Genomic DNA, 27,713 nt, shown 5'->3' with positions numbered 1-27,713 from the left:
GTATGGAAACCCTGTATGAGTGCCTTGTCCCCAGTGCCTTCCTAAAGGGCTTGTCTTATGGTTGGGCTCGGAGCACTGCTGTTGAGACGACCCTTCTTGTGAAACTGTTCATGGATATGACCAAAGTGCAGCACTTCAGTGAACTCCAACTCAGAGTTTGACAGCATAGCTCAGAGCTGTCTGACTGCACCTGGTGTACACCCTAATATCCGTCTTATGTAAACAATACTTTTTCTGTTTGGTTTGTACAAGCTCCTTTAGATTTCTATGTGATGCCTTCATCAGTTGGACAATTTCTATTATGTGGTGACTGGCTCTTGGGTTTCTCCCCAACAGATACTGCTGACGGGGTGTCTCAAGAACTCATTTCAGCAGGTCTTGTTGATGGCAGAGATCTGGTAATAGGTAATTACATATTATTTTTTCTGCTCTAACAGTTTCAGTCACTTTTTGCATTTTTTAAATGACCTGATTAGTGGGTACTAGGAGAGTTTGCTGTGGCCTTGGTTCTCTACCCCAATGGCTCTACAAAACTGCTGTTAATTTTGGTGGCAGTTCTGTGCCAGTACGTTTAGGCAACCCTCAGTCCGTAAGAATAGGAGCTAGATGGAAACATTATGAAGGAAATGTTCCTTGTAATGCAAAATGAAGGCTAATCGATGCATTAGCTAATTCATTATCATCTGACATATATGCATTGCTAAATTGCTGCACAAGCCTGTACTGCTCACAGGTCTTGTGCAAGAGAGGTCTGGGACTGGAATCAGCCAGGCTTTTTTGTTTGAAGTAGGGCTGGGGAAAGGAAGCATGAAGTGCGCACGCACTAGGGCAGCAGCACGTGTTGCTGCACTTCAAGTGAGCATGAACAGTTAGATGAAACAGCTACCTCTAGCAACAGTTTTCTGAATAAATGTGTCCTGTGTAGCAGGGTGAGACTTTAAAACCGTCAGCACTGCCTGTGTATTTCGACTACAGCAAACAAAACTTCCTTATCCACAGGCTGCAACATCTGGAAAGGTTGCTAGTGCAAAATTAACTGTATTTCCAGATGCAGTTGGGTAGTTTATTACTACTAATCCTACCACAGCCAGGAAAAAAAAACTATTTCTGAAAAAGCATAGTAACAAATGACAGCATTTTCACAGTTTAAAGCTTCTGATTTAAGGAGACTGCGTCTAATTGAGACCTAAACTTTTTCTATCATTTCTAAAAGTTCTAAGTTTGCTGAGTAATAGAAAGAGGCCTAAGGAGTTTGGGATGTTGTTCTCTAGCCTGTCCTAATATTTGCCTATTTTCTTTGTGTGTGTGTGATTTCAGTTGCAGCTAATTTGCAGAAAATTGTGGAAGAGCCCCAAGCAAACAGATCCGTCACTTTCAAACTGGTATTTATTCCTGTTCCCTAACTGAACAAGTTGTCACTTGCAAAGAGAAGGCATTGCATATAGATGCCTGCAATGTCCACTTTAGGCATCTAATGTATGCACTCTAAATCCTCCCTTCTTTCCCAAAGCTTCCTACTGGTTGTCCAACAGTAGGCAATGCAGGGTCCCTGCTTGTGTCCTCTAAGCAGCACCTGGGTTAAATAACTGTGTGAGATGATGTGCTAACACAGATATTCCCTTATCCTGGCTAATAAGAATATAAAAATGTTACAAAAGGGTATTTTCTGGGCTTGGAACATACACTTGCCCAGAAAGGGCAGAAATACTTCAGGGCAGGTACGTGGGCTACGAAATGCCCCAGACTCCTTTCTTGAACGAGGAGAATGGGGAGGGTCCAGATACACTGTCTCTGAGGAGGAGATGAGGAAATGAAGGGAGGAAGGAAAAAAAGGGGGGGGGGGGGGGGGGGGGGCAAAAGAAGAGAGCCAAAACTAAGAGAAGATAGGCTAGGAGAGGAGAAAGAACTGCAGATTAATCCTTCAGAGGTAGTTATAGTGGCAAAGCGAAGGTGTAACCAGTTTATTGGTAGTGAAGCAGTAAGTGCCATTATTTTTTACTCTCTTTGGAAGGAGTTTTCACTTGTTTTGCCTCAGTTAGTGCACATAGCCCTAGTCAGAGCAGACATTGGCAAAACTTCACTCCTAGCCCTTCCTAGCTTCAAAAAAAAAAAAAGGCCAAAAAAAAGAAGCAGCACTCAATTTTAAATTTGGGTAGTGTGCGCTGCTGAAGACAGCGCAAAGCTGTCCTGTGACTGCTCCCTCCCCAGTCCGTATCTGATACACCTTGTGGTGGTATGTAGTGTGGTATGTATCAGAGGGTAGAGCATGTGTGTTGCTATTTGGATCTCTCTTCCTTGTGTTTCAGGCATCTGGTGTCGAAGGCTCAGATATTCCTGATGATGGCAAACTTATAGGATTTGCACAGCTCAGCATCAGCTAAACAATGGTCCCAGGAGATGTTTCCCAACTGAGAACCCACATGTGCATATTTGTAATGCTTCTGTTAGCCTAAAAAAAAACCACTACTGCCAAAGAATTGAACTACAGCCCCCTTCCTAGAAGCTTTAACATTTTCCTTAATAGGATCACAAACCTTCCTGAAATTACCGATGGCGTTTACACCTTTTGTAAACAACTCTCATGTTTTTGTATCTGTCATCTCAAACATGCAGATCCAACACGTCATTGCCTGCATGTTCATTTTATTATTGCCTTACTTTAAAGAAAAATACTACTGAGTACGAAGCAGGGGGTTCCACTGCTCTGATGATCTTGCCTAAATGTTTGCTTACATGTGGTTTCATTTTTTTTCACTTGCTATTTTTGCACAAGTTTAATACTGAACAGATCTTTTTTGTTCTTTACCTGCTTCTCCTTCCATCTGAAACACCAATGTACATGTTGTTTGGGTCACCTGGAGTGCTGAGAAATCTGCTTCTCTTCAGCTGTGTTTTTTTTAAAACTGCTGGTTTGAACGCTTGCATATGAGAAAGCAAGCCAAGTCTTAACCCACGGGAGGGAGAGCCTTCTTCCCTTGTGTTTGTGTTTTTGAGAAGTTCCTTGAATTTGAGGTGTTAGAAGTCAGCTTCCCTTTGTAAACTGCCTTAATTTTTTTTTTTTTTACAATTTTGGTTCTCTCCACATGAGTGCCAGGCATGGCATGAGGGCTGAACCTTTTAATTTACGTTAAGCAGTCCTTCCTCAAAATGTCTTTCATTCTGCATCTTAGATGTAGTCTGTTCTTGAAGCAGACCAATGAGGCATTGCTGTCTGGAAACTGGTCTTTCAGATGATCAACAAAATGTTTGCGGTCAGAGGGAGAGGAGATCTGTGTCACTCTGCGTTTGGAAAAGATGCACTTCAAACTGTTCCTGAAACCCCGTCTGTTATGCCTGGCTGCGCGAGTCCTCCCGACATGTTTCCCAGTCCTTTGCAAACTGGTACCCGTGGAACCACCCCTGTCGTGTTTTACAGCAATAAAGAATTGCCAGTAGAGTGGTAGTACTGGGCAAGCAAGCGCCGGGCTGTGTCCCTCCTGCACTAATCGCTTGGCTCGTCAGCCTTCTCGTCGGTCCAAGCCTCGACGTTTCATCAGGATGTCACTGAAACCCTGTCACACACGTATTTAGCTTTTATTTCTATGTGGTGTTGAATTTGAGTTTCTACATGAATAATATAAATTATACTCCGAGTTTGATAAGAGACACTTGTAATGCAATATGTGAATAATAAATGGTGTTGATTTCTTTTTTTCCTTCCTACCGTTTCACAGTTGGCCTTTGTAACTGCTATTGGCTCTGGAGTGTTTTCTACACAGAAATTGTAAGCCTGTAATTAAACACACAGATGGAAACGTGTTTTGCTTCCATCAGCCACAAACAATGCAGAAACAGAGTGTTAAAGCAGAATGACTGGGTTCAGTTAGGACTCTTTTTTTTTTAATTTCCAAGTCTTCAGATGAACAATCTGTATTTATATATTGTTCTCTATGAGCAGCTGTGGAAGCTTCCTGAATTGTGCATGTTCTTTTTATACCGCCCTTGTTGCTTTTAGCCTGTAGGTGGATATTGAGTATGTCCCCATGGGCTATTTGCAGCCCCATGGCTGGTGAGTGTGAAGGGGACGGAGAGGAGAAGGAGGGTTTGGGAGCAAGAGCATCCCAGGGTGCTGAACAGATGCTCTCAAGAGCCCAGGAAATGGGTGCCTTATACCAGGGAGTTGGTGGTGGCTGGGTTTGGCCAAGCGTGTGCGTGCATGTGTGTGTGGCACCTCTGGCACTCTCTCCTGTTGTCCGACACAAAGCACTCCCTATGGCTTCCCCCATTGAGCTTCTTGGCTTGGGAAGAGCAGGCTGGCATCTCGATTTTCATGTCACCCTGTGGTTGATATGGTTGTATTGGAAACCCTTAGGATATGGAGACAAGGTAGTCTTGGTACAGTATTATTTTCCCTTCTGCCTGCATGCCATGGGGACCTCCTTGTTCATTTGTGTACTGGTGCTGAGAAAAGTAGGACTCAAACGGAACAATGCAGCATCTATTTATTAAGTTATTCCCCACCTTCCCAAAGCCAGGACTTAAAGAGCTTGAGCTCACGCTGACCTAAGGCTCCTTAGTTCTTTAATGGAGAAAACAAGTAAGGAAGAAACTGATGTGTTTTGCTCTATAGATCTCCAGATGTTTGGGTAGGGATCCAAAATATTTACTTGGGCTATTACAATGCTAGACAACTGTCTTTTCTGATGTTGTTCCAGTAAGTGCCACTGCTGTTCATAATTGTTTTCCAGTGTCATTAAGAATTTGGTTTTTGTGCAAATTTCTGATCTGAACCTGGAAACAGGTGGTAATTTTAAGTTAGTTCCTACTTTCAAGGACAATGCTCTGTTAATGAAAATGGATCCTCTTCACAACTTTGGTGTATTGTAGATTATAATGGAAGATGTAAAATATTCAGGCTTTTTTCCTTTTTTGGACTTTGTATTTTACTGCATGTCTCTAATTTTTAATCAATAAAGAACAAATTGTCCATTGCCGTGTGTTTGGTGTGTGGTTTACGTGCCATTGGGTTGGACGGTGTGTCTTGGGGAAGGGGTTTGTCTGAGTGGTGTCTGCAACCCCTGGGGCATTTCTGTTTGGGGCAGTGGGAGGTTTGACAGCCCCCAGGAAGACTCGGTGAGGAAGGGGTGGGGATGCTCTGCAGGGGTTGTGTGCAGAAATGGAGCCAGGATGGTATTTAGGATTGTACCCCGAGAGTTTTCTCCAGTGGAAAGGTTTGCTTCAAGCTCTGCATGCCCTGTGCAGCTGGGGATGAGCTTCCCCTGTCCAGGAACACCTCAGGGTGCCAGAGGCTGGTATTAAAGTGGGATGATTTAGACTTTGAGAAGTGTTTGGAGCATGAACTGCACTCCTTCCTTTCTACCTCCACTTGTTCTTTCTGAATTTGAAGGTTCGGGGCAGATCTGATCCAGAGGTGCCTCTGAGGTCTCCCCCTCACATTTGTAGTGGAGCCAGGACCTCAAGAAAATGCGCTGACGGTGAGAGGTAGAGCCCAGGCATGTCCCCATCTCTCATCATCCTGACAGCTTTTGCTGGTTTTGGCTGGGGTAAGTTAGTTTTCTTCACAATAGCTTGTGTGGTGCTACATTTGGGATTTGTGCTGGAAACAGTGTTGATAACACAGGGATGTTTTGGTTACTGCTGAGCAGTGCTTACACAGAGTCAAGGCCTTTTCTGCTCCTCACCCCACCCCACCAGCGAGGAGGCTGGGGGTGCACAAGAAGCTGGGAGGGGACACGGCCGGGACAGCTGACCCCAACTGACCAAAGGGCTATTCCATACCATATGGCGTCATGCTCAGCATAGAAAGCTGGGGAAGAAGCAGGAAGGGGGGGACATCCGGAGTGATGGTGTTTGTATTCCCAAGTAACCGTTACGCCTGATGGAGCCCTGCTTTCCTGGAGATGGCTGAACACCTGCCTGCCCATGGGAAGCAGTGAATGAATTCCTTGTTTTGCTTTGCTTGTGTGTGGGGCTTTTGCTTTACCTATTAAACTGTCTTTATCTCAACCCACGAGTTTTCTCACTTTTACTCTTCTGATTCTCTCCGCCGTCCCACCAGGGGGGAGTGAGTGCGTGGTGCCTAGTTGCCAGCTGGGGTCATGACAGTCCATTTTGGTCCTCAACGTGGGGCTCGAAGGGTTCGAGATAACAACAGGTTTGATAGTAATGTGCTAGATGGAATTTATAGTTGTTATGGCTGTGTAGCTATTAGGCAGGCTTCTGTGCTTGCAGTGGGGCTTGCTTGCCTTACTGCATATTAGTCTAGTGCTCGCTAGTGGCTGCTTTTTGCTTTTGCTGCTTGCTGTACTGCTGACAATCTTACTCTGCTGTGCCTGGGAACGTTTTGATAACAGCAATGGTGATGTGCCTGGGCTGGCAGATGGCCAGGGCATCGCTGCTGTTTCTGGGCTGCTGTACTGGACAGGCTGGAACTCCAGTCGAAGGGACTGTGACCTGTGGATGAGTCCATGCAGGAGCAGGACACCCCGAAGCATCTGTGAGATGCTTTCCTGGAGATGGCTGAACACCTGCCTGCCCATGGGAAGCAGTGAATGAATTCCTTGCTTTGCTTGTGTGTGGGGCTTTTGCTTTACCTATTAAACTGTCTTTATCTCAACCCACGAGTTTTCTCACTTTTACTCTTCTGATTCTCTCCCCCATCCCACCGGGGGGGGAATAAGCAGAGCGGCTGGGTGGTGGGGCTTAGTTGCTGGCTGGGATTAAACCACGACACAGCTCTTGGCTCTAGCTGGGCTATTCCTCTCTGTAAGCTCCAGAATCCTCTGGTGCGGTATACTCGTGTGCCAGCGGTCATGCTTTGGGCTGCGAGAGCAAGGAGGTGTCTGAAGTGAAAGGTCTTCTCCAAGTGTGCAGGTGACAAGACTGTTGGCAGACTGTCAGTAAACCTCTTGCCACAAGCCTTAAAACACTGCTGTGACCTGGCACTGAGCCACTGCCATGGTTGTGGCAGTAGGTTTGCCACGGTGAATGCTGCAATTTGATGTCAGTTAAACTGAGTGGGCATCTGGACAGCTTTCCCCAGTCGTGGTCATCTTTTAAGAGTGACCTTGGCCACAACCTTTTAGTGTTATCTAATGTCATGCAAAAGAAAAGTGCCTGGGTGCAAGCAGACTACCTGACTCCTTGGAAAGTCAACTCTCGGAAGCACTGCACTGGAGAAACCCTGGAGTTTTCCTTCACATCCTTCAATATTTCTTGCCCACCTTCTACCATGAAGGAAGGAAATTTTCAGAAATTAAGGGAAAGGTTACCTGAGAAGTAAAAAACCCTAATATTTCTCACTGGAGGTCCTTTTGGAAACTTCTCCCTAATGTATGGCTTCTGTTCTCAAGGTGCTCTGTTCATTCAAACTCTGACCGCTTTGTTGACATGATTTACCCAGAGCTTAGTGGGGTTTTGTTTGAGCAAGGTCACGGTGTCTCCATTAAGAGAAGCAGAAGGGTTCTTCCTGCTCAGAGTGTGGGAATGGAGGAGTTTCTCTAAAGCTTCAGGGACTGTCAAGGGCAAGGTGTGTGTCTTTTGGGAGGGGATAGGGATGGTCCAGTTGCAGGCATGTTCCCCAGGCCTTTTGGCTGGGATGCACCCACACGTGTTTGCTTAAAAATACGCATGTTCTTGCTTAAAAACAAACAAAAAACCCCCACCAAAACAAAAAAAAACCTGGGGGTCTTGGATGGTGGCACTTTCTAAGCTGTCTCTTCCGTTCACTCTCCTTTCTAAGGCTCTTGGGCTTAGTTCACCATTTTCTGGCTCTTTATTTCTCTGAAGGTGTTCCTCTTTACTTGCAGACCCAGAAACTTTTATCTTGGGCGAATGTAACTTCCAAGTTTAAGACATGGGATGTTCTGGGTTGCTGAATCTCATCCTCTGCATCTAAGCCAACTTCTTTGCAGTCTTTCCAGTATTTGGCCAAACCCTGCTTAAAAAGTCCCAGAGAATTACATCCCAGTTTCTTCTCCTCTGCCTCTGAAGGAAATCCCTTTATGGACACTCCTAAAGGCTTTCTGTGCTGCCTTAGTGCAGCGCCTCATAGTCCTCCTGTGACTGACTAGTCCACCCCAGTTACCTTCATCCTTGGATATTTCCCTCTGTGGGTGCTCACTGGGAGGTGTCTCGTGCTGCCTGTGCCTCTGGGCTTCCCTGCCCTTCATACTGCACCCTGATCACTTCTCGCAATCTCTCCTCCCAGCTGATGAGTTTCCAAATGGAAAGTAACCTCCCCTGGAGGGTGTGCGCCTCCTGAAATTTCTGTTTTACTTAATGGGAATGCAGTGTGAGTACAAATCCCAACCCAGAGCATTGCTTTTGCTTCAATTTGCATACTCGTCGTTGTGGCTGCCTACAGCTGCAGGGCTTAAGTACCGGTTCCAGTCCTGGGGAAGCCTGTCTCTGCAGATACTGCTGCCAATGTCAGGTGTTAGGGAAATGTTGGAAGTGGTTGGTGATTTGGGGCCATTTCAGAAATGGCTGGTGCTGCTCGCCTTGTTTCAATGCTTCAGTGTGGCTTTCCACTAGTTTTGCCAACTTTTTATGGTTCCACACGTGCCACATCACTGTGACACCAGCTGGATCCGTGCCGTTGGCCCCAGCCTGAGGGAAGAAGAGCAGCTGAACCTCCCCCTCGCCCACCATGCAGACAGGGCGTACGAGCAATGCTCCATGTACCCACCGGTGGACTGGGACCTTGTCTCCATCGTGGCGTACAGCCTGAACGCCACGGAGAAGTGCAGCAGTGGCTGGGTGTACCCCTCAGAACATGAGGTGTCGCTGGTCGCTCAGGTTTGTAGCATCCTTTTATTTCTGATTGCTTTGTGCTGTGGTAAATGGTGTTTTGAAGGCTGAGGTGTGCTGAGCTCATGCCATGGCCTCAAGTTGCGCCAGGGGAGGTTTAGACTGGATGTTAGGAAATTTTACTTCACTGAAAGGGTTATCAAGCATTGGAACAGGCTGCCCAGGGAAGTGGTTGAGTCACCATCCCTGCAGGTATTTAAAAGACGTTTGGATGAGGTGCTTAGGGACATGGTGTAGTGGTGGGCTTGGCAGTGTTAGGTTTACGGTTGGACTCGATGATCTTAAAGGTCTTTTCCAACCTATACGATTCTGTGATTCTGTGAGCTCAAGCAGGGCATGACCCCAGAACTTTGGTGCCCAAGATCTTCCCGAATTGCAGCAGATTGATTCCTCCTGACGTTTAGCAAAAGCCATGGAAAGGTGTGTCACGGATACATGCCCTGGTCAGGTCCTGAGGAGGCCATCTCAGCCCAGAGATGTGACTCAGCTCCAATCAACCATTGCTGCTTCCTCACCTGTTGTTGGAAACCTCTAGCAATGGGGTTCCCACTCCTTCCTTTGGTCCTCAGTCCAGGGCCTCGGTATCCCGCAGCCTCCTTGAATTGTGATGCCCAGCTCAGGCTCTCCAGTGCTGGTCAGAGCAGAACAGACCCCATATTCTCTCTCATAAGTTCTGGCAGTGTTTTGTGCCAGTCCTCTGGCTCCTGCTTCTCCAGATCCATGAGACCCATGACTGGTGTCTGACTGACCCTCCTGGGCTTCCCCATTTAAACCATGACAGAGAAGAGTGGATGAGGCTGCTGTGTCCTGCACTCCTAGCATGGAGCCAGGAGACAGCCAGGGGAGATGGCAGGATCAGGCCTAGGAAAGGCTCCTGAGCTTGTGGACGTGCGTGATTCTGCTTTTACCAAGGTTTGGCCTGTCCTGTCTCCTGCCAGTGAAGCAGAGCCCAAGGTGAACAGGGGCACCTCAATTTCATCCTCCATCTGAGTTTCCTAGTTGACTTAAACAGACCCAATTTGTTGTCCAGCACCTCTGCCTGCTTCAGTGTCTGCCTGCTTTTCCCTATCTTTGGTGCTCCCTGCTTGTGGCTGCTGAGCTGGGCTTATCCCAAGGGCAGCATCTCTCCTCTGGCTGCCCGGAGAGCTGGTGTAGCTCCAAGTTTGACCCATGTGAGTGCCCTGGACAACCCAAATGGGGCAGCCATGGTCTGGTTTCCATCATGCTTATACAATGCTCTTCCCACGGATCTGTGGGCATCCAAGTTGCTTTCGGGCACTTGGCTTTGCCTCATGGAGATCCCAAAGGGACCTCAGGCAAATGCTGTTCCTACATCAGGGAAGGGCTGAACGGAGTTGGTTTCATGTTCTCAATGATCATTTTAAGGCAGGAAGGCATTTGAGCTGAGATTTGCCAAACCTGCCTCAAGCAGCATTGCCCTGTGTCACATTTCTCCCATCCCTGTATGCCTTCCCCAAGTCTTCCCTGCATATAGCCCCCACCAGCCTGTGGGGTGGCCCAGAACTGGTGGGAAAGGTGGATGTCCCATGCGTGGCTTGCTCGTGGTTGCACAAGGAAGCTGCAAAAGCTGAAGAAAATGGAGTCTCCTGTGGCCTGGGACCTCAGCCAGCTGGCCGCCCTTCCTCATCTCCATCTCTGCCCATCCGTTAGCATCACTCCCTCTGTTCCCCTGGACTTTTCCCAACTCTGCATCGTGCTGGGCTGGCTCAGCCCCTCTGAACTTTGCTTGCCCAAGTGGAACCGCTGGGGACCGTCTCAGCAGTTCTACAAATGCAGCTCCTGCCGTTGCTTTAGAGAAGAGTCTTTTCCCCTGTGAATGCCAGCTGGCCCTGGCAGAGGGGGTGACCCAGGTTGCCTGAAACAGGGGTCCTTCTGCTCCAGCCAGCACCGTATGTTTGTGAGTGGCACAGAGATGATTAATATATTACACGGTGTACTTAGGACAGGTAAAACATCAGGCATTAAGTCTATCCTGACTTTACATATTTGTGGTGGCTGCCTATGACTGCAGAGCTTATCTTAGGTTTAAACATTAATTCCAGCCCTCTGGAAAGTCTGTCCCAGCACTGTCCGGTTCCAGACACAGCTGCCAATGTCAGACATCAGGGAAATTTTGAAAGCGGTTGGTGATTTTGGGCCATTTCAGAAATGGCTGGTGCTGCTCACCTTGTTTCCATGCTTCAGTGTGGCTTTCCACCAGTTTTGCCAACTTTTTATGGTTCCACATGTGCCCCATCACTGCGACACCAGCTGGATCCGTGCCATCGGCCCCAACCTGACGGAGGAAGAGCAGCTGAACCTCACCCTGCCCCGGGACATGGACGGGGCGTATGAGCAGTGCTCCATGTACTCGCCAGTGGACTGGGACCTTGACTCCATCGTGGCATACGGCCTGAACTCCACGGAGAAGTGCAGCAGTGGCTGGGTGTACCCCTCAGCACAACCACCATCCCTGCTGACCGAGGTCTGTAATCACCTTTTGACCTGCCGGGGACATGGAAGGGATGGGACACCCAAACGGCTGCCCTGTTCTGCAGTTCAGTCGAAGCCGGTGCCAGCCATTGTGCAAATGGGCTAGGCTGAGATTTATATCAGGTGTATTTTGGGGACCTTGGCTCCACCACCCAGCCCCTAGGTGTGGTCCTGGAGGGGTTGTATGCAAGCAAGCTGCAATATAGGTGCCAGAGGGGCCACAGGCAGAGCCAGTGGAGAGACTAATCACTCCTGGTGGGACCTGTTGGGTCTCCCTGCCCCAGCTGCCCCTCTGCAGACAGGGAGTAACCTTCCAACTTGGCCCTGTGCACAGCTTTGTGCTTTGGACACCCCGGCCAGGGGAAGGAGGCAGGGCTCAGCGCTTGGTTTCTGCTCCCTCGCATGGTGGGGAGCTCTCAGGGCAGGCGGCTGTGGGGTGTCTGCCTCGGGGTCTCAGCGTGGCGACTCCAGCTCAGGGTTGTCACAAACAGCTCAAGTTCCTCACCCCTCCTTGCTCTGTGCGGACGTACCAGGTTTGAAGAGGAGAGGAGAGCTTGCAAAGCCACAGACCTGATTGTCACCAGGAGCTTCAGCCACACTAGCAATGCTCCAGAGAGCAGTGCTGAACTTCTTTCAGTGCTTTCTGACCTCTCTGTATTTCCTATACGTGCTATTCCCTATGTGACTCCTTCTCTAGATGCTCTCTGGATGCTGGCAGTTGCAGAACATCTCTTTAACAGAAACTGCTTGGCCCAGGAATCAGCGTTGCACTCACCCTTTTTCCTCTGGGAGGGAAAGCAGTCTAGGAAGAAGCAAGCTGCTGGGACTTCTGTCCCACTTTAAGCAAAATTTGCCAACCGGGAGGCTCCCCTGGGGGTGCCTGGGCTGGGGGGGATTCCTGCAGGTCCCAGTGCTCGGGAGAGGGACACCATTGAGTGCCCTGTGGGCTTGTCCCACCACTAACTGGTGTGCTATGTGCACACCATGGAGACTTCCATCCTTGGAGGCAGGATCTCTGCTCCCAGGGGCTGGAGCAAGAGCCCGGGCACCTGACTCCTGGGTCCACCATGGACCAGAAGGGCTGCCCGCCCTCAGAAAGCAGCTGGAGCCTGTTGAGAGCAAAAGCATCTGTGTTTTCTTCCTCCAGTTTGACCTGGTGTGCGACAGGAAGAACCTGAACTACATCTCCCAGTCCATCTACATGCTGGGGCTGTTCCTAGGATCCATGATCTTTGGGCCACTAAGTGACAGGTGAGGAGACACAACCACCCTTCCAGGGTCTGTGCAAAGCTGGTGGTGCCCAGAGCGGCATGCTGCTCCCAGCCTGGCTGGGCACTGCACCCCGTGCATTTTGTCACCGCTCCTCACTAACAGGGACCCTGACCAAAGTCCTCAGGTCCCATGAGGACATGGCCACAGCAGGGGTGGAAGGGAGAAGGGCACAGCATGTGCACAGGGTTCTTCACATGTCAGCCGGGAGTCCAGTCTGAGCCTTATCACCCTCAAGAGAGGACGATACAATCACTTTGTATTCCACTGGGCTCTTCCCCATCTCCATGATGTCTCTCCAAATACCAACTGTGTCTTCCCTCTTCCTCCTCAGGATTGGCCGCCGGCCTGTCATTCTGATTTCCATCTTCCTCCAGGGCTTGTTTGGTGTAGGAATTGCCTTTGTGCCCCATTTCTATGTGTACATGGCCTTCAGGTGTGTCGTGGGGGCTTCGGTGTCAGGGATTACCATGACGATACTGGCCTTAGGTGAGTAGGATGCCCATGCCCTGAGGCAGACAGATGTGGCCTCTCAAGATGCAATAGAAAAGGTCTGTAAAGAAATAAAAATCATCATGTAAGACTTGAAAAACACCGTGGTGAGGACAGGTCTTGCTCTGCACTGTCCTTTGGCATTTTGGCATCTCCTCAGCCCTGGGCGAGAGCCACGGGGAACATCTCTCCCGTGCCAGTGCTCAGAGGAGGGCAAGGGGACAGCCTCCCAGGTCAGGAGGTCAGTGTGGGGAGAGAGTCCAGTGGCCCTGGGACATGATTGATTTGGGCCCCAGCTCTGCCCCAGTGAGGGGCTCTGTGGATGTTGAGAGCAAAGAGGTGACATACCTGAGCTTCATGTCCTCTTGCAGAGGACCAGGACACCCTGACAATAAGGAGAGGTGATGCATCTCATGAAACACTGGTGACTTGCATGCATGAGTGATGCCAGAGCCCTGACTACCAGTCTTCTCACCTCCAGGAGAGCTCTTCCCCAGGGGAAACACCCTGTTTGCATCAGGGGAAATCATTTGCATGGATGACTCTGAACCTTCATTCCTCTTTTCAGCTACAGAATGGGTTGGTGTCTCCTCCCGGCCAAAGGCAGTGCTTATTTCTCACTGCTGTTTCGCCATCGGACAGATGCTTTTGGCTGGCTTGAGTTACGGTATTCGCAACTGGAGGCTGCTGGAGATTGCAGGATCTGCTCCAATATTTGCCCTTTTCTTCTACATCTGGTAAGCAGGAGCAGGGCAGAGCTTCTTGAAGACACGACAGCAGTGGGTGTGAGGGCTGGCAGCGAGGAGGCAGCAGCTCAGGAGCAGGCTGGCTCTTTCCCATTATAGTGCAGAAGCTGGAGGGGTTTCTGCAGAGCTCAGCACATCCTCCTGGGGCACTGGACCCCTGAGAGCAGCAGCTGCTTTGCTTCAGGTCTTCAAGTGTGGCCTTTGGGGCCTAAATGTAGGCTATTTAGACCCCCTAAATCACACGTAAAGCCTGTTGCTTGCTGGACGTGGTTGCAGGGAGCTGGGCTGCTGCGAAACTCAGCAGGTCACAGCAGCATCTCCTGATTTCACCTCCTTGGCAGGGTGCTGCCAGAATCGGCTCGGTGGCTGGTGACAAAAGGCAGAGTAGAAGAAGCTAAGAAGGTCCTCCAGAAGGCAGCATCCATCAACAAGCGCACCATCCCACCAGGACTCCTTGAGCAGGTACCTCTCACGGCATGCAGAACAGCTTGCTGTCTTCAGAGACTTTCCTCTGCGCTTGCGTTTGTAGCAGCCATTGGCGCTGAGGTCATCTGATCAACAGCTTTCCCTGCCTGCTGGGGATCCTTTGGGAACGGACTGTGGGTGACTCCAGCGTCAGCTCGGTTGTACAGAGACGCGGTCAGGGAAGAGCACAGCTTCTGCTGAGGCTCCGTCCGGGGCTTTCTGGAGTCCACCTTGGGATATGGAAAGGATTCAAATGCTTCCCTGGCTTTCCTTCAGCAAGGACTGCAGGAGTGTTGAGGATGAGCATGAGGCCTCTGTTTAGTCTGTGGTTTTCCACGTATAAATGCCCAAAGCGGGGGTTAACTCCTTGCCCACCCCAAAGGCCCTACACTGGAGAAATGTTCATGCCGAGGAACCTCTTAGTCACCAAAGTACTGCGCTGGGCAGCCAGAGCACAGGCACAGGAGCCCAGCCCCGCTGGGCTGCCTTCCCCCCCAGAGCAGTTTGGGGTCACAAGCCTGTCCCGCTGAGGCTTCCATTTGGCTGCAGCTGGAAAAGGAGCTAGCCAGGGGTTTCCTTTGCCTGGTTTGACTCTTTGGCTTTTTGCATTTTGAAGTTGAAGCCTGAGACACAGAGCAAGTCTGGAAGTACTCTGGATCTCTTTCGGAAGAAGCACCTCCGGAAGGTGACTTTAATCATGTCATGCACCTGGTAAGACATTCTCTGGTCCTCTCTTTCTGAACTTCTAGGTGAATAAAAGAAGAGATTGATGGTTAGTCATAACTGTAAATTCACCTTGTGTTTTTGGGGTGTTATTGATGGATATTCCTGTTTCTGGCTATTCAAGATGCTATGTGGTTTCTGGGAAACGTTAGAGCCGTTCCAGCTTTGTCAATCCTGTGGTATTGGTCTGGTTTTATGTCCCCTTGGAAATGCTGTGGCTTGGTCAACATGTTGTCATTGGAGATCAATATTGCATTTGCTCATGGCCAATAGATATGCTCAGTGCCACCCTGCCTGGCTTCCAGGTTTGTGAACAGCCTTGTCTACTATGGGCTGAGTCTGAACGTGACAAATTTTGGTCTGGACATCTACCTGACACAGCTTGCCTTTGGAGCAGTGGAAATCCCAGCCCGTGTTGGTTGTATCTTCACGCTGCAGTGGTTCGGGAGGAAGAAAACCCAGGCTGTTCTTCTGCTGCTGAGTGGCCTGGTGTGTCTCATCATCACTGGCATCCCTGAAGGTGAACAGCCTCTTCCCATCCTCAGAGGACAACCTCTGGGACAGGGAGGCACAGAGCCCCAACCCTTCCCTTGCTGGTGCAGGTCCTGTCCTCCCAACCAGGCTAGCTCACATCTCTCAGGGCTTCAGCTGACCTTGGTGCCATGGCCACAAGGGACTTGGTCAACTCCCCAAGGCCCATTCTGATCGGCAAACCTTTGCCTGCTGATTGCGATAGGAGAGGGTAGAGCTGAGCCTCGTAGGTCACCTATTAGCAAAGTTGTCCTCTAGGAAAATTAATACGTGGGGAGGTGAGATGATGGGCACAAAGTGCGCTGAAGGTGGCCCCCAGGCCAGAGCTGCTCCTCGGTCCACGTTCAGGCACTGTTCAGAGGCAATGGCTCCCTGCAGATGACACAGTTGTCACCGTGCATCCCCAGCCTCCATCCCGAGCGGTGCTGGGCCCCCCCTCGTCCCACAGCAGTGGTCTCTCCTCCTCCCTTCAGACCAGCCCGTAGTGACCACTGTCCTGGCCATCATTGGCAAGTTTACCTCCTCGGGCTCCTTCTCCACCTCCTACGTCTACTCTGCAGAGCTCTTCCCCACAGTTGTCAGGTGAGGTCTCCCCACGCATTGGGGCTTCCTTCCGCCATGTCTGGTGGCAGTGGTGGGGCAACAGCCCGGTTGTCCCCATGGCTGTCCTTGGTCCCACGGTGGCCTGGGAGGGCCAAGCCCTGCCTGTGCCTCCCGCTGCCCCTTGCTTCCCCAGGCAGACCGGCGTGGGACTGTGCTCGATGTCGGCACGGGTGGCGGGGATCATGGCCCCACTGATCCGCCTCCTGGGCCAGTATCACCATGCCATCCCCATGGCCATCTTCGGGAGTGCCCCCGTGGTGGGGGGGCTGCTCTGTGTCCTGCTGCCCGAGACCCGTGGCACCGACCTGGTGGATGACACAGGGGGCAGCTTCCCCCCAGCTGAGGTGGGTGCCCGGCGGTGCCCGTGCTGCCTCTTGGGCAGGGGCATGGGGTGCCAGCGCTGCAGGAAGCTGTTGGCATTGCATGGGCTGGGGCTGGGAGTTTCTTCCAGGGCTTACAGTGGTGGGAGGGCAGGGAGCAGGGCGGCCTCTCTGCAGAGGGAGGGGAGGAGGCCCCATAACCCTGCCCATGGTGGTCATCCCTTCATTCCTGTCCTTGGAATGGAAGGACTCCAGGAGTGGCCAGCGCTTCGCTTGGCTCCCCAACCTGTTCTTCCACCAGGGAAGGGCTGGTGCCTTGTAGCCGTGTCCTCTGGCTTTCAGCCTTGCATAGCTCCCAGCACGCCATTGCCCATGGGACAGGGTAGAATTGCACCCCGATACCTTTGTTGGGAGAAGGGTGTCCATGGGGGCCGAGAGAGCGAGTGGTGAATGGGAAGCCAGGTTGCTAAAGGCTGTATGTCTCAGAGAAGGCTGCCATCAGCTCCTAACGGGTCTTTCTTTGCTTTTAAACTATTTTCCCTTTCATTAGGTCTGTGAAAATGCCAACAGCAGCTCTGAAAATGGACACGTGAAAGGAAAAGATGGTGGCCAAGACAATGAATACACAAAGACCACTCACTTCTAGCTGGGCCTGCAAGCGGCTGTAGCTAAAGGCGACGTAGTGCTGTGCTGGCACTGAGGACAGTCAGGGTCTCCATTTGCAGGACACCACCACCTCTCAAGCAGTCACTGCCAATTCTTGTTTTTCCTTTTCTATTTTGCCTTCCTGTACCTCCCTCTATAGCTTGTCCTCAGGCACTGCATGCTGGCTCTGGTGTTCAACAGTGCTCTTTCTGGAGAAAATCTGATGCTTTTCATTTAAGGGAAAAAAGAAAGAAATCAGAAACCAGGCTGGAAGCAACATTTTATCTTCTTTTTTCCTGTCCCATCTCCAGGAACATGAGTCTGTAAACTTGGTCTAAGTGAGATACCTGCTAGAGCATTGAATAGGCTTGCAACGGAGTACTGTGCTCACTAAAGAGAAAGCCAGAGCGGATGCAAAACTGAAAACAATCTCACACTTGCAAGAAGGAGTGATTTCTCTTGACTGTCTAGCATGATCTTCTCACCCTCTCTTAAAAACACTCTGTTTTTTTTTCTTTTTTTTTTAATTTGAGACACTCAGCTGAGAAACAGAAGATGCAATGGAAGAAACAGCAAGCAGTGAGCAAGGATATCTAACAGGCAGCAGAATTTTTGCCTTAGTGCTGGTGGCTTTGAATTAAAGCATGTCATGATGCTTTGTGCACAGAAAATGGTGCTGTTGGTCTGTGGTGTAGGACCACATTAATTTGTCTGTTCCAGGAAACTGAGAGACGTTGTGGCAGTTGGTCTCTTAGAAGAAAGTGCAAATCTTTCTGGGAACTGTCAGGTCTATTCTACTCTGTTCTAGTCTATTCCTTCTTGCTGTATCCATTTCTGTCTTTAAATGGTTTAGGACCACTTTTGTCTTATACTATGAAGAAAAAACATGTGCTTTTCCTGTGCTTCCCCTCCTCTTATCTCCTGTCCCTCAGGATGACTTTCTTTTACCACTCTCTTGGTACAGATGAAGCCCAGAAGTTATATAGTGGTGGTGTTCCAGCTTTGTCTGTACACAACTCAAAGGCTATTTTCTGGTATTGTCAAGAAGCTTTTAAAGCAGACTTTATTTCTTCTCCCTGTTGCCATGCCTGCATGTTTTCCATGGATCAAAGTACCCCACGGATATGCAGTTTGATGAAGACAGCGTTTTGGATAAAATCAGTGACATGCGACAATGCCCCACCAGGAGGGGCTGCCTGTTGGTCCCATCTTCTCTCTGGGACTGCTTTTCAAAGGATTTGCTGTGGTGCTCCTGTTCAGAGGCCCTGAGTACAGAGGAGCTCGATCCTTTGTCCAAGGGCACTCTTTCCTTGGCAAAAGCTGGGGGCTGCCTCCTTCGGGCTTTTATGGAAAATAAGGCATTGAGGGTAAAGGCTGAGGAAAGAGCTTGGAGCAAAATGCAGAGTTATTGAGTGGACCACGGCTCCTTTTGGGAATTCTGCTCTGAGACTCTCTGTTTCAGCTCACTTCATAAATAAAGGTGTCCAAGCACATCTGATGTACTCCTGCTTCCATCTCATTCATGACTCTCTCTTTGAGACTCTGACATCCATTTCATCTGCTCTTCTCTAGACCACTGCACCTGGTTAGTTTGAAGACCACTGGATGGTACACTTTTGGCTGAAGAGTACCTCAATAGCTCGACTCATGATGTTTTGCCCAGGTCATCAGAAATACGATGTCCAATGGTTTTGCTGTCCCTTAATGTCACTGCTACCTGGTCCACACATGGTCTTGTGCTATAATAAATAGAGCTCACAGTACAGAGTCGAGCTAGGTGTGGTGGAGTAGCATGTGAGAATGCAAACACACTTCTGCATGCATACAATGGGATGTTTTGGGCTCTCATCATGATGAGGCTATGGGCAAAGGGTAAAAGTGCCTCAGGTGACCTGAAGGGATAACTAAGGGAAAGAGGACGACCCCATAGCCAAGGGAAGGGAGACAAAAGGTGGAAGAGAAGGTGAGGACAAAATGGGGTAGCAATGTTTAGCTGGGAAGAGCAGATGCAAGACCTTAGTAGAGTGGCTTACCAAGCCATGACTGGAGAGCCAGTTGTGGGAAGGTGCTGAAGGTGGCAGTGATGAGCAAATGCCAGGGACACTGTGAAGGGTTTGCTAAGGGATATTGATTACTGTCCAAGCCTTCTTCAGGCCCTCCTATATCAGACATGGGAGCGAGGCCCTGCTCCTGTGCTTATACCCTCACTTACGCCTGTCTGTGTCCAGGTCGGAACCTTTCGACCTCCATTTCCCCTTTGGAGGAGACCCAGGTTCATGTATCGGAACCTCCCCACTGCCGAGGAAGCTGGTCAGGCAGGGCCAGAGGTATCTAAGGCATGGAGGGGCAGCAGAGCCTGGCCTGGTCCTGTTCCCCAAGGTGAGGCGAGGTGAGGAGCTATGGGGTGAAGCAGCTCCTGTTGCCAGAGGAGCCCCACAGGGACCACTGAGACAATCAGCACATCCTCTGTGCCAGTGACACCAACAAACTATACTGCAACTCTGACTCCTGGCTGTGGGGCAGAGGCATCAGGATCCTGGACCTTGTCCTTTGACATTGTCCTCTCCTTCCTCCTGACCCCATGTTGGGAAGGCCCCAGGTCCATCACGAGAGCAAAGCCTGCAGAAAGGGACCCAGCGGGGAATGGGTGAGGAGGTGAGGAGAAGCAGTATTAATGCTGCTCTCATGACTGTGCAATGAGTCGGTTCCAAAGCCCAGATCCTGCAAATGCCCTGCCCCATCTCCAGCCACAGCCAGGTCCCATGTGACACTGGGGAGATTTTGTGCCCCAAAGCCAAAGCACAAGATGAATATCACCTCCAGGCATGTCTGACCCGAACACCCCAGCCTTCAGAACACCATTTACTACAGCACAAAGCAATCACAAACAAAAGGATGCTACAAACCTGAGTGACCAGCCTTCTTCGACCAAGAGTCTGTGCTGTAGTTTGAGGAGATAGCTTCATGAAAGGGTGCCAAATACATTCTCTGCTTGCAAACAAGGAGCACAGGAGAGGAGGTCACCCTTCTCTTTCTTTTGCGTGACACTAGATGACACTAAAATGTTGTGGCTGAGCTGGCAGCAGCCAACCAAGGTCACTGTTAAAGGCTGACCATGACTGGGGAAAGCTGTTCAGATGCCCACTCTGTTTACCTGACATTGAATTGCAGCGTACACCACACAATTCAGGAAACTTCCACAGCTGCTAGTGGAGAAAACAAATATAGATTGTTCATTGGAAGACTTGGAAATAAAAAAAAGTCCTAATTGAACTCAGTTGTTCTGCTTTAACACTCTGTTTCTGCATTGCTTGTGGCTGATGGAAGCAAAACACGTTTCCATCTGTGTGTTAAATTACAGGCTTACAATTTCTGTGTAGAAAACACTCCAGAGCCAATAGCAGTTACAAAGGCCAACTGTGAAACGGTAGGAAGGAAAAAAAGAAATCAACACCATTTATTATTCACATATTGCATTACAAGTGTCTCTTATCAAACTCGGAGTATAATTTATATTATTCATGTAGAAACTCAAATTCAACACCACATAGAAATAAAAGCTAAATACGTGTATGACAGGGTTTCAGTGACATCCTGATGAAACGTCGAGGCTTGGACCGACGAGAAGGCTGACGAGCCAAGCGATTAGTGCAGGAGGGACACAGCCCAGCGCTTGCTTGCCCAGTACTACCACTCTACTGGCAATTCTTTATTGCTGTAAAACACGACAGGGGTGGTTCCACGGGTACCAGTTTGCAAAGGACTGGGAAACATGTCGGGAGGACTCGCGCAGCCAGGCATAACAGACGGGGTTTCAGGAACAGTTTGAAGTGCATCTTTTCCAAACGCAGAGTGACACAGATCTCCTCTCCCTCTGACCGCAAACATTTTGTTGATCATCTGAAAGACCAGTTTCCAGACAGCAATGCCTCATTGGTCTGCTTCAAGAAAGATTTGGATCAGACTAGACCTTTAGTATACACCTGTCCATTCATCCCTTGCTCTCTGAACATCTGTAGACATCCTTCTCCAAGTCTACTCCATCCTCTGTGGTGTCTCTCTTGGACAAAATTTCCAGTCTCCTGCTGCTGAAGACAAGGAGGAAAGAGGAAGAGATGATACTGTTTCCATCCTGGTTTCTGACATATTTCTCTTTGCCTTAAATTTGCACCTTTGGATTCTTTTTTACCTTAAATTCAGAGCTCCAGGTACCCACCTCAGCTAGGGGCGGCCGCCCCTGTGTCGTCCACCAGGTCGGTGCCACGGGTCTCAGGCAGCAGGACACAGAGCAGCCCCCCCACCACGGGGGCACTCCCGAAGATGGCCATGGGGATGGCATAGTGATACTGGCCCAGGAGGCGGATCAGTGGGGCCATGATCCCCGCCACCCGTGCCGACATTGAGCACAGCCCCACGCCGGTCTGCCTGGGGAAGCAAGGGGCAGTGGGAGGTGCGGGCAGGGCTCAGCATCCCCTGGGTGGCCTTGGGATTGAGTGTGGCCACGGGGACAACCAGGCTGTTGCCCCACCACTGCCACCAGACGTGGCGGAGGGAAGCTCCGATGCATGGGGAGACCTCACCTGACGACTGTGGGGAAGAGCTCTGCAGAGTAGACGTAGGAGGTGGAGAAGGAGGCCGTGGCTGTAAACTTGCCAATGATGGCCAGGACGGTGGTTGCCACGGGCTGGTCTGAGGGGAGAGGAGAGACCACTGCTGTGACCTCCGTGGAGAAGGTTCAGTTGGGACCAAAGGTATCTGCAGTGGGATTTCTTGGGACAGCCTTTTCTAATGGATTTACCAAGCAAATCTAACACCTAGCCCATTGGAAATCATTCCTAGTGCACTCTTTCCTGGAAAATACCCTCTAGACAACTGGCAAAGAGAACCCAGATTTCTCCTGAGGCCGTGGGCATTTCCTAAATCTGCAACTGGAGTGAGCAACTGAGCCACCGCAGGTCTTTGGGGAGTGCTTGCTTGGAAATATCACGTCCGTGAGCTTGAAGGCATCATGCAGCCCCTCTCTTTCCTTCAGCCTCACTCACAGCACTAGCACAGCAGCAGGGGTGAGGGTACAGACTGCAGCAATGTGTAGGCAGAAACAGCTAAAGGGGAGGGCGTTTGCTTTTCCTGTTCATCTAAAGAAGGGACACACGGTGGCTTTTAAAACTCGTCTTCTGCTACACCTTTCTGAGAGGAGGTGGTGATGTATAGTAGGTGGAGGTGGTAGTGTGTAATGGACGCTGCCTGCCGAGGGCCAGGAGCTGTGGAAGGACCAGGCACAGCTCTGAAGGAGAAGAAAGTCATGCAGAGAGGAAGCCAGCACGTTGGGAGCTCAGCTCCTGGGAGTGAGTGTGGGTCTGCAGCCAGCCGGGCTGGGAGGATGGGTCTGAACCAGGATAGAGCTGGCTGGGGCTCTGCCCGGCTGTGCTCTCAGGGTGGGAAGAGGTTGTTCACCTTCAGGGATGCCAGTGATGATGAGACACATCAGGCCAGACAGCAGCAGGAGAACGGCCTGGGTTTTCTTCCTCCCAAACCACTGCAGCAGGAAAATGCAGCAAAATCGAGCTGGTAACTCCACCGCCCCAAAGGCAAGCTGCGTCAGGTAGATGTCCAGACCAAAACTTGTCACGCTAAGGCTCAGCCCGTAGTACACAAGGCTGTCTGCAAACCTGAAATTCAAGTAAAGTGGAATAGACTGTGTAACCAGATGGGTTTTCTAGGGGTTTATCCTCAAAAATTAAGGTGGTTAGACCACACGCAACTTATTTAAACTCCCAGCAATCTGTTTTGCTTCTAATCACCATTAGACAATTCTGTGGGACGTAGTTACATGAGATACAGCAGTATGGATCCCCATATGGTCAGCAACTTTTAGACTGCACCCAGAACTTCTAGGGGGGCACAAAACTAGCCCAAGGCCCAGGGATTGCCAAAAGCCAGAATTACTCCAGCCTTTCTCACAAAACCCAGAGCATCTTAAATAATCAGCTTCTCCCCATGCCGAGACAAGGCAGATCTGGTCCAGTATGGGGAGACAGAAAGATAGCAGATGAACACATAGACATAAACATGACCCCAAAAATCAAATAAAGTGAATTTACAATTTTTGTCACCCCTCAATCTCTTCTTTTATTCACCTAGAAGTTCAGAAAGAGAGGACCAGAGAATGTCTTACCAGGTGCATGACATGATTAAAGTCACCTTCCGGAGGTGCTTCTTCCGAAAGAGATCCAGAGTACTTCCAGACTTGCTCTGTGTCTCAGGCTTCAACTTCAAAATGCAAAAAGCCAAAGAGTCAAACCAGGCAAAGGAAACCCCTGGCTAGCTCCTTTTCCAGCTGCAGCCAAATGGAAGCCTCAGCGGGACAGGCTTGTGACCCCAAACTGCTCTGGGGGGGAAGGCAGCCCAGCGGGGCTGGGCTCCTGTGCCTGTGCTCTGGCTGCCCAGCGCAGTACTTTGGTGACTAAGAGGTTCCTCGGCATGAACATTTCTCCAGTGTAGGGCCTTTGGGGTGGGCAAGGAGTTAACCCCCGCTTTGGGCATTTATACGTGGAAAACCACAGACTAAACAGAGGCCTCATGCTCATCCTCAACACTCCTGCAGTCCTCGCTGAAGGAAAGCCAGGGAAGCATTTGAATCCTTTCCATATCCCAAGGTGGACTCCAGAAAGCCCCGGACGGAGCCTCAGCAGAAGCTGTGCTCTTCCCTGACCGCGTCTCTGTACAACCGAGCTGACGCTGGAGTCACCCACAGTCCGTTCCCAAAGGATCCCCAGCAGGCAGGGAAAGCTGTTGATCAGATGACCTCAGCGCCAATGGCTGCTACAAACGCAAGCGCAGAGGAAAGTCTCTGAAGACAGCAAGCTGTTCTGCATGCCGTGAGAGGTACCTGCTCAAGGAGTCCTGGTGGGATGGTGCGCTTGTTGATGGATGCTGCCTTCTGGAGGACCTTCTTAGCTTCTTCTACTCTGCCTTTTGTCACCAGCCACCGAGCCGATTCTGGCAGCACCCTGCCAAGGAGGTGAAATCAGGAGATGCTGCTGTGACCTGCTGAGTTTCGCAGCAGCCCAGCTCCCTGCAACCGCGTCCAGCAAGCAACAGGCTTTACGTGTGATGGAGGGGGTCTAAATAGCCTACATTTAGGCCCCAAAGGCCACACTTGAAGACCTGAAGCAAAGCAGCTGCTGCTCTCAGGGGTCCAGTGCCCCAGGAGGATGTGCTGAGCTCTGCAGAAACCCCTCCAGCTTCTGCACTATAATGGGAAAGAGCCAGCCTGCTCCTGAGCTGCTGCCTCCTCGCTGCCAGCCCTCACACCCACTGCTGTTGTGTCTTCAAGAAGCTCTGCCCTGCTCCTGCTTACCAGATGTAGAAGAAAAGGGCAAATATTGGAGCAGATCCTGCAATCTCCAGCAGCCTCCAGTTGCGAATACCGTAACTCAAGCCAGCCAAAAGCATCTGTCCGATGGCGACAAAGCAGTGAGAAATAAGCACTGCCTTTGTCCGGGAGGAGACACCTACCCATTCTGTAGCTGAAAAGAGGAATGAAGGTTCAGGGTCACCTTTTTCAAAACATGCAGGACTATCTTTTCTTATTGCATCTTGTGAGGCCACATCTGTCTGCCTCAGGGCAAGGGCATTCTACTCACCCAAGGCCAGGGTAGTAATCAGAATTCCTGACACCGAAGCCCCCACGACACACCTGAAGGCCATGTACACATAGAAATGGGGCACAAAGGCAATTCCTACACCAAACAAGCCCTGGAGGAGGATGGAGATCAGAAAGATTGGCCGACGGCCAATCCTGAGGAGGAAGAGGGAAGACATAGTTGGTATCTGGAGGGACCCCATGGGGATGGGGAAGAGCCCAGGTGGAATACAAAGTGATTTGAGAACCATTCACACCAGAGTAGATTTGACACCCATTTGAACAAAGCTGCTCTATATGCCCCAGGAAGTAACCAGCAGGAAAAGCAGCATCTCCACTTTTGACCAATCGCCATGCTAGCAAGGGCAAAAGGAGATGTTTCTAAAGGAACCATCCCTAGAAGGATCCCCATGTCCCCTCTCTTGAGAGCAATGAGGATCAGACTGAAATGGACTGTAGTGCTGGTTCCCCTGTAAGGCACCCTGTACACATGCTGTGCCCTTCTCCCCTCCATGTCCCCTGTGTGGCCGTGTCCTCTAGGGAGCTGAGGACCTTGGTCTGGGTCACCGTGAGCTGAGCAGAGCCACAGGAAGGAGGGACACATGATGTGGTTAACACAGCTGAAGGTGGGTCCAACTGTGTGCCCAAATGTAGGTTTCTGGGATTCCTGGATACACCCTTGGGTAGCTGAGACACCAGCTGGGGCTAGACCTGTGATTCCTGAAGGACGCCCCTGATAAGGCTGATCTGCCTTCCTTTATTTTCAACCCTCAGACATCTACAGACATGTTAGGCAGCCCCAGATGCCCTTACAAGAGTCCTGCAGAGGGAGTATTTCATGCTCAGTGCATGGACATCCTGAACTCTCAGCTGGGCTGTCTCTGGGTGCTAGGCTATAACTCTGGGAAGGTGGCTGTGTTTCCTCACCTGTCACTTAGTGGCCCAAAGATCATGGCTCCTAAGAGAAGCCCCAGCATGTAGACGGACTGGGAAATGTCGTTCAGGTTCTTCCTGTCGCACACCAGGTCAAACTGGAGGAAGAAAACACAGATGCTTTTGCTCTTGACAGGCTCCAGCTGCTTTCTGAGGGTGGGCAGCCCTTTTGGTCTATGGTGGACCCAGGAGTTGGGTGACCAAGCTCTCACTCCAACCCGTGGGAGCAGAGAACCCACCCCCAAGGACACAAGCCTCCATGGTGTGCACGTAGGACACAAGTCAGAGGTGGGACAGGCATACGAGGTGCTCAGCCTGCCTCTTCATCTTGGTGCCCCTCTCTTGAGCACTGGGACCTGCAGGACTCACCTCCAGCCCAGGCATCCCCGAGGGAGTCTTCTGGTTGGCAAGTTTGGTTAAAGTGGGCCCTTGGGATAAGAGTCCTAGCAGCTTGCTTCTCTGGCTGCAAAGGCAGGACAGGGTGGAAGGAGGAGGAGGGCAGGAGAGCAGTGTTTTCTCTTGTAAAGGAGGACTGGCGTAGGAGCGGGAAGGGATGCAGAAGCTGCTCAAGAGCCTCTAGACAAGCTGGCTGTGAAATGGACACAGTGCTACAGGGACCCCAAGGAGCCTTTGCACATGCCAGAGGCTGGACTCTCTCCTCTGGTTTCAGCTCAGAGGAATGTACTTGCGAGAAAGTGCTGGAGCTGGGAGTGAGGAAGGGAGGGAAGGAGGAAGAAGGGAGGAATGAGGGAAGGGAGGAATGAGAGGAACAGAGGTCCAGAGAGGGAGAAGTTGGGGATGCTGACAGACAGATGCTTTGCTCAACTGCATGGCCCACGGGATGTCTTGTTGAAGCCCTGAAGGTCTCTGGAGGCCCCAGAAATGTCAATGACAAGCCCTTGGAGGGTAAATATCTTTCATAGAGAAGGTGATGTGAGGAGAACCAGGCTGAAGAATAAGGGAAACTGTGGCAGGGAGACCCAAAAGGTCCCTCCAGGCAAGATACATCATGGGTTCAAGGGCCTGGATACTGGAAAGGGGAGGGATCGTGGGCAGAACATGTGCTGGACTCACATCCCCACCATCTCTGCCTGTGGCCCCCCTGGGCATCTACATCATGGTCTTCCTGCAACAACTTCCCAAGGATTGCAGCTGTGATCTGTGTGATGGAGCCAAGGTCCCCCAGTGCCTGCTGTAAATCTCAGCCTGACTGCACCACAGCTGGCATTGGCTTACCAAACCACAGGACAGGATATGCCCATCCCTTCCCTTCCACATCCCCAACACGTCAAAAGGTGATTACAGACCTCGGTCAGCAGGGATGGTGGTTGTGCTGAGGGGTACACCCAACCACTGCTGCACTTCTCCGTGGAGTTCAGGCCGTATGCCACAATGGAGTCAAGGTCCCAGTCCACTGGCGAGTACATGGAGCACTGCTCGTATGCCCCGTCCGTGTCCCGGGGCAGGGTGAGGTTCAGCTGCTCTTCCTCCGTCAGGTTGGGGCCGATGGCACGGATCCAGCTGGTGTCGCAGTGATGGGGCACATCCACAACCATGAACACTTGGCCAATCATTTGGAAAGGATTAATAAGTAGTGGGAGGGAGAGGAACAGTACCAGCAATTTCTGATATAGCCCAAACTCCCCCAGAGCACTTATAAAATCTCCAAACTCAGTCATGGTGACTACCTCTATGGCCAGGCTGCACTAGGGCATGTTGCTTAAATATTCAAATATTAATGTTTAAACTACATGAGCACTAAACCCCTAATCAGGTGTGATAAATTTAGCACTTTTATCAGCACATTCGTCCATGATGATGATATACTGCAGTCCTCCAGGGTGTACTTTGTCACCAGCCATTCCCTCCCTGTTCTTGGGGCCAGAACAAAGGTGCCAGAGCATTCCTGCTCTTGGGGACAGTGCAGGGACAGCTTGTCTTGTCCCAGCCCGGAGTGTTTCTCCAAGCCTCCTGAAGGCAACTGTGCTGCAGCACAAGGTTTTTGTCCAAGACATGAAGTTGTGACTCTGCAAATGA

The 27,713-nt window shown here is 50.6% G+C and overlaps 3 protein-coding genes across 4 annotated transcripts in view; 2 read left to right on the top strand and 1 right to left on the bottom strand.

Annotated features, from left to right (window-relative positions):
• OXSR1 (oxidative stress responsive kinase 1) overlaps positions 1 to 4,971 on the top strand; it is a 94,025-nt gene extending 89,054 nt beyond the window's left edge. The window contains exons 16-19 of one of the 2 annotated variants that reach the window (XM_072854787.1): positions 337 to 405; positions 1,318 to 1,382; positions 2,307 to 2,422; positions 3,231 to 4,971. In XM_072854787.1, coding sequence (XP_072710888.1) covers positions 337 to 405; positions 1,318 to 1,382; positions 2,307 to 2,381 — 209 coding nt within the window. In that variant the 3' untranslated portion in view covers positions 2,382 to 2,422; positions 3,231 to 4,971. Of the gene's footprint in view, positions 1 to 336; positions 406 to 1,317; positions 1,383 to 2,306 lie in introns of both variants that reach the window. The other variant, XM_072854786.1, reaches the window with a different exon arrangement.
• A 5,953-nt stretch (positions 4,972 to 10,924) lies between these two features.
• LOC140647184 (solute carrier family 22 member 13-like) lies at positions 10,925 to 17,099 on the top strand. The gene is made up of 10 exons (XM_072851544.1): positions 10,925 to 11,296; positions 12,452 to 12,555; positions 12,908 to 13,062; positions 13,634 to 13,802; positions 14,153 to 14,273; positions 14,893 to 14,987; positions 15,305 to 15,519; positions 16,004 to 16,112; positions 16,267 to 16,477; positions 17,004 to 17,099. Exons 1-10 carry the CDS (start codon positions 10,925 to 10,927, stop codon positions 17,097 to 17,099), a joined length of 1,647 nt encoding a protein of 548 aa, XP_072707645.1.
• A 4,216-nt stretch (positions 17,100 to 21,315) lies between these two features.
• On the bottom strand, positions 21,316 to 27,355 carry LOC140647183 (solute carrier family 22 member 13-like). Its single transcript, XM_072851543.1, has 9 exons — positions 26,984 to 27,355; positions 25,671 to 25,774; positions 24,745 to 24,899; positions 24,459 to 24,627; positions 23,988 to 24,108; positions 23,274 to 23,368; positions 22,553 to 22,767; positions 21,679 to 21,787; positions 21,316 to 21,523 (listed from the first exon to the last, which is right to left on the bottom strand). The coding sequence occupies exons 1-9, from the start codon at positions 27,353 to 27,355 to the stop codon at positions 21,316 to 21,318; spliced, it is 1,548 nt and encodes a 515-aa protein (XP_072707644.1).
• Between the last annotated feature and the right edge of the window lie 358 nt (positions 27,356 to 27,713).

Source organism: Ciconia boyciana, chromosome 2, assembly GCF_034638445.1.
Source record: "Ciconia boyciana chromosome 2, ASM3463844v1, whole genome shotgun sequence".
NCBI lineage: Eukaryota > Metazoa > Chordata > Aves > Ciconiiformes > Ciconiidae > Ciconia > Ciconia boyciana.
This window is presented reverse-complemented; position numbering and strand designations above follow the sequence as displayed.

What these genes read in the sequence shown, in the direction of transcription:
- LOC140647184 (XM_072851544.1), top strand. Translation starts at nt 10,925, where the DNA reads ATGTCAGACATCAGGGAAATTTTGAAAGCGGTTGGTGATTTTGGGCCA. An exon ending in CATGACGATACTGGCCTTAG is followed by an intron (nt 13,063 to 13,633) that starts GTGAGTAGGATG and finishes TCCTCTTTTCAG; the next exon opens with CTACAGAATGGGTTGGTGTC. An exon ending in TTAATCATGTCATGCACCTG is followed by an intron (nt 14,988 to 15,304) that starts GTAAGACATTCT and finishes CCTGGCTTCCAG; the next exon opens with GTTTGTGAACAGCCTTGTCT.
- LOC140647183 (XM_072851543.1), bottom strand. Translation starts at nt 27,355, where the DNA reads ATGACTGAGTTTGGAGATTTTATAAGTGCTCTGGGGGAGTTTGGGCTA. An exon ending in TTTGGGCCACTAAGTGACAG is followed by an intron (nt 24,900 to 25,670) that starts GTGAGGAAACAC and finishes CTTCCTCCTCAG; the next exon opens with GATTGGCCGTCGGCCAATCT. An exon ending in TTAATCATGTCATGCACCTG is followed by an intron (nt 22,768 to 23,273) that starts GTAAGACATTCT and finishes CTTGAATTTCAG; the next exon opens with GTTTGCAGACAGCCTTGTGT.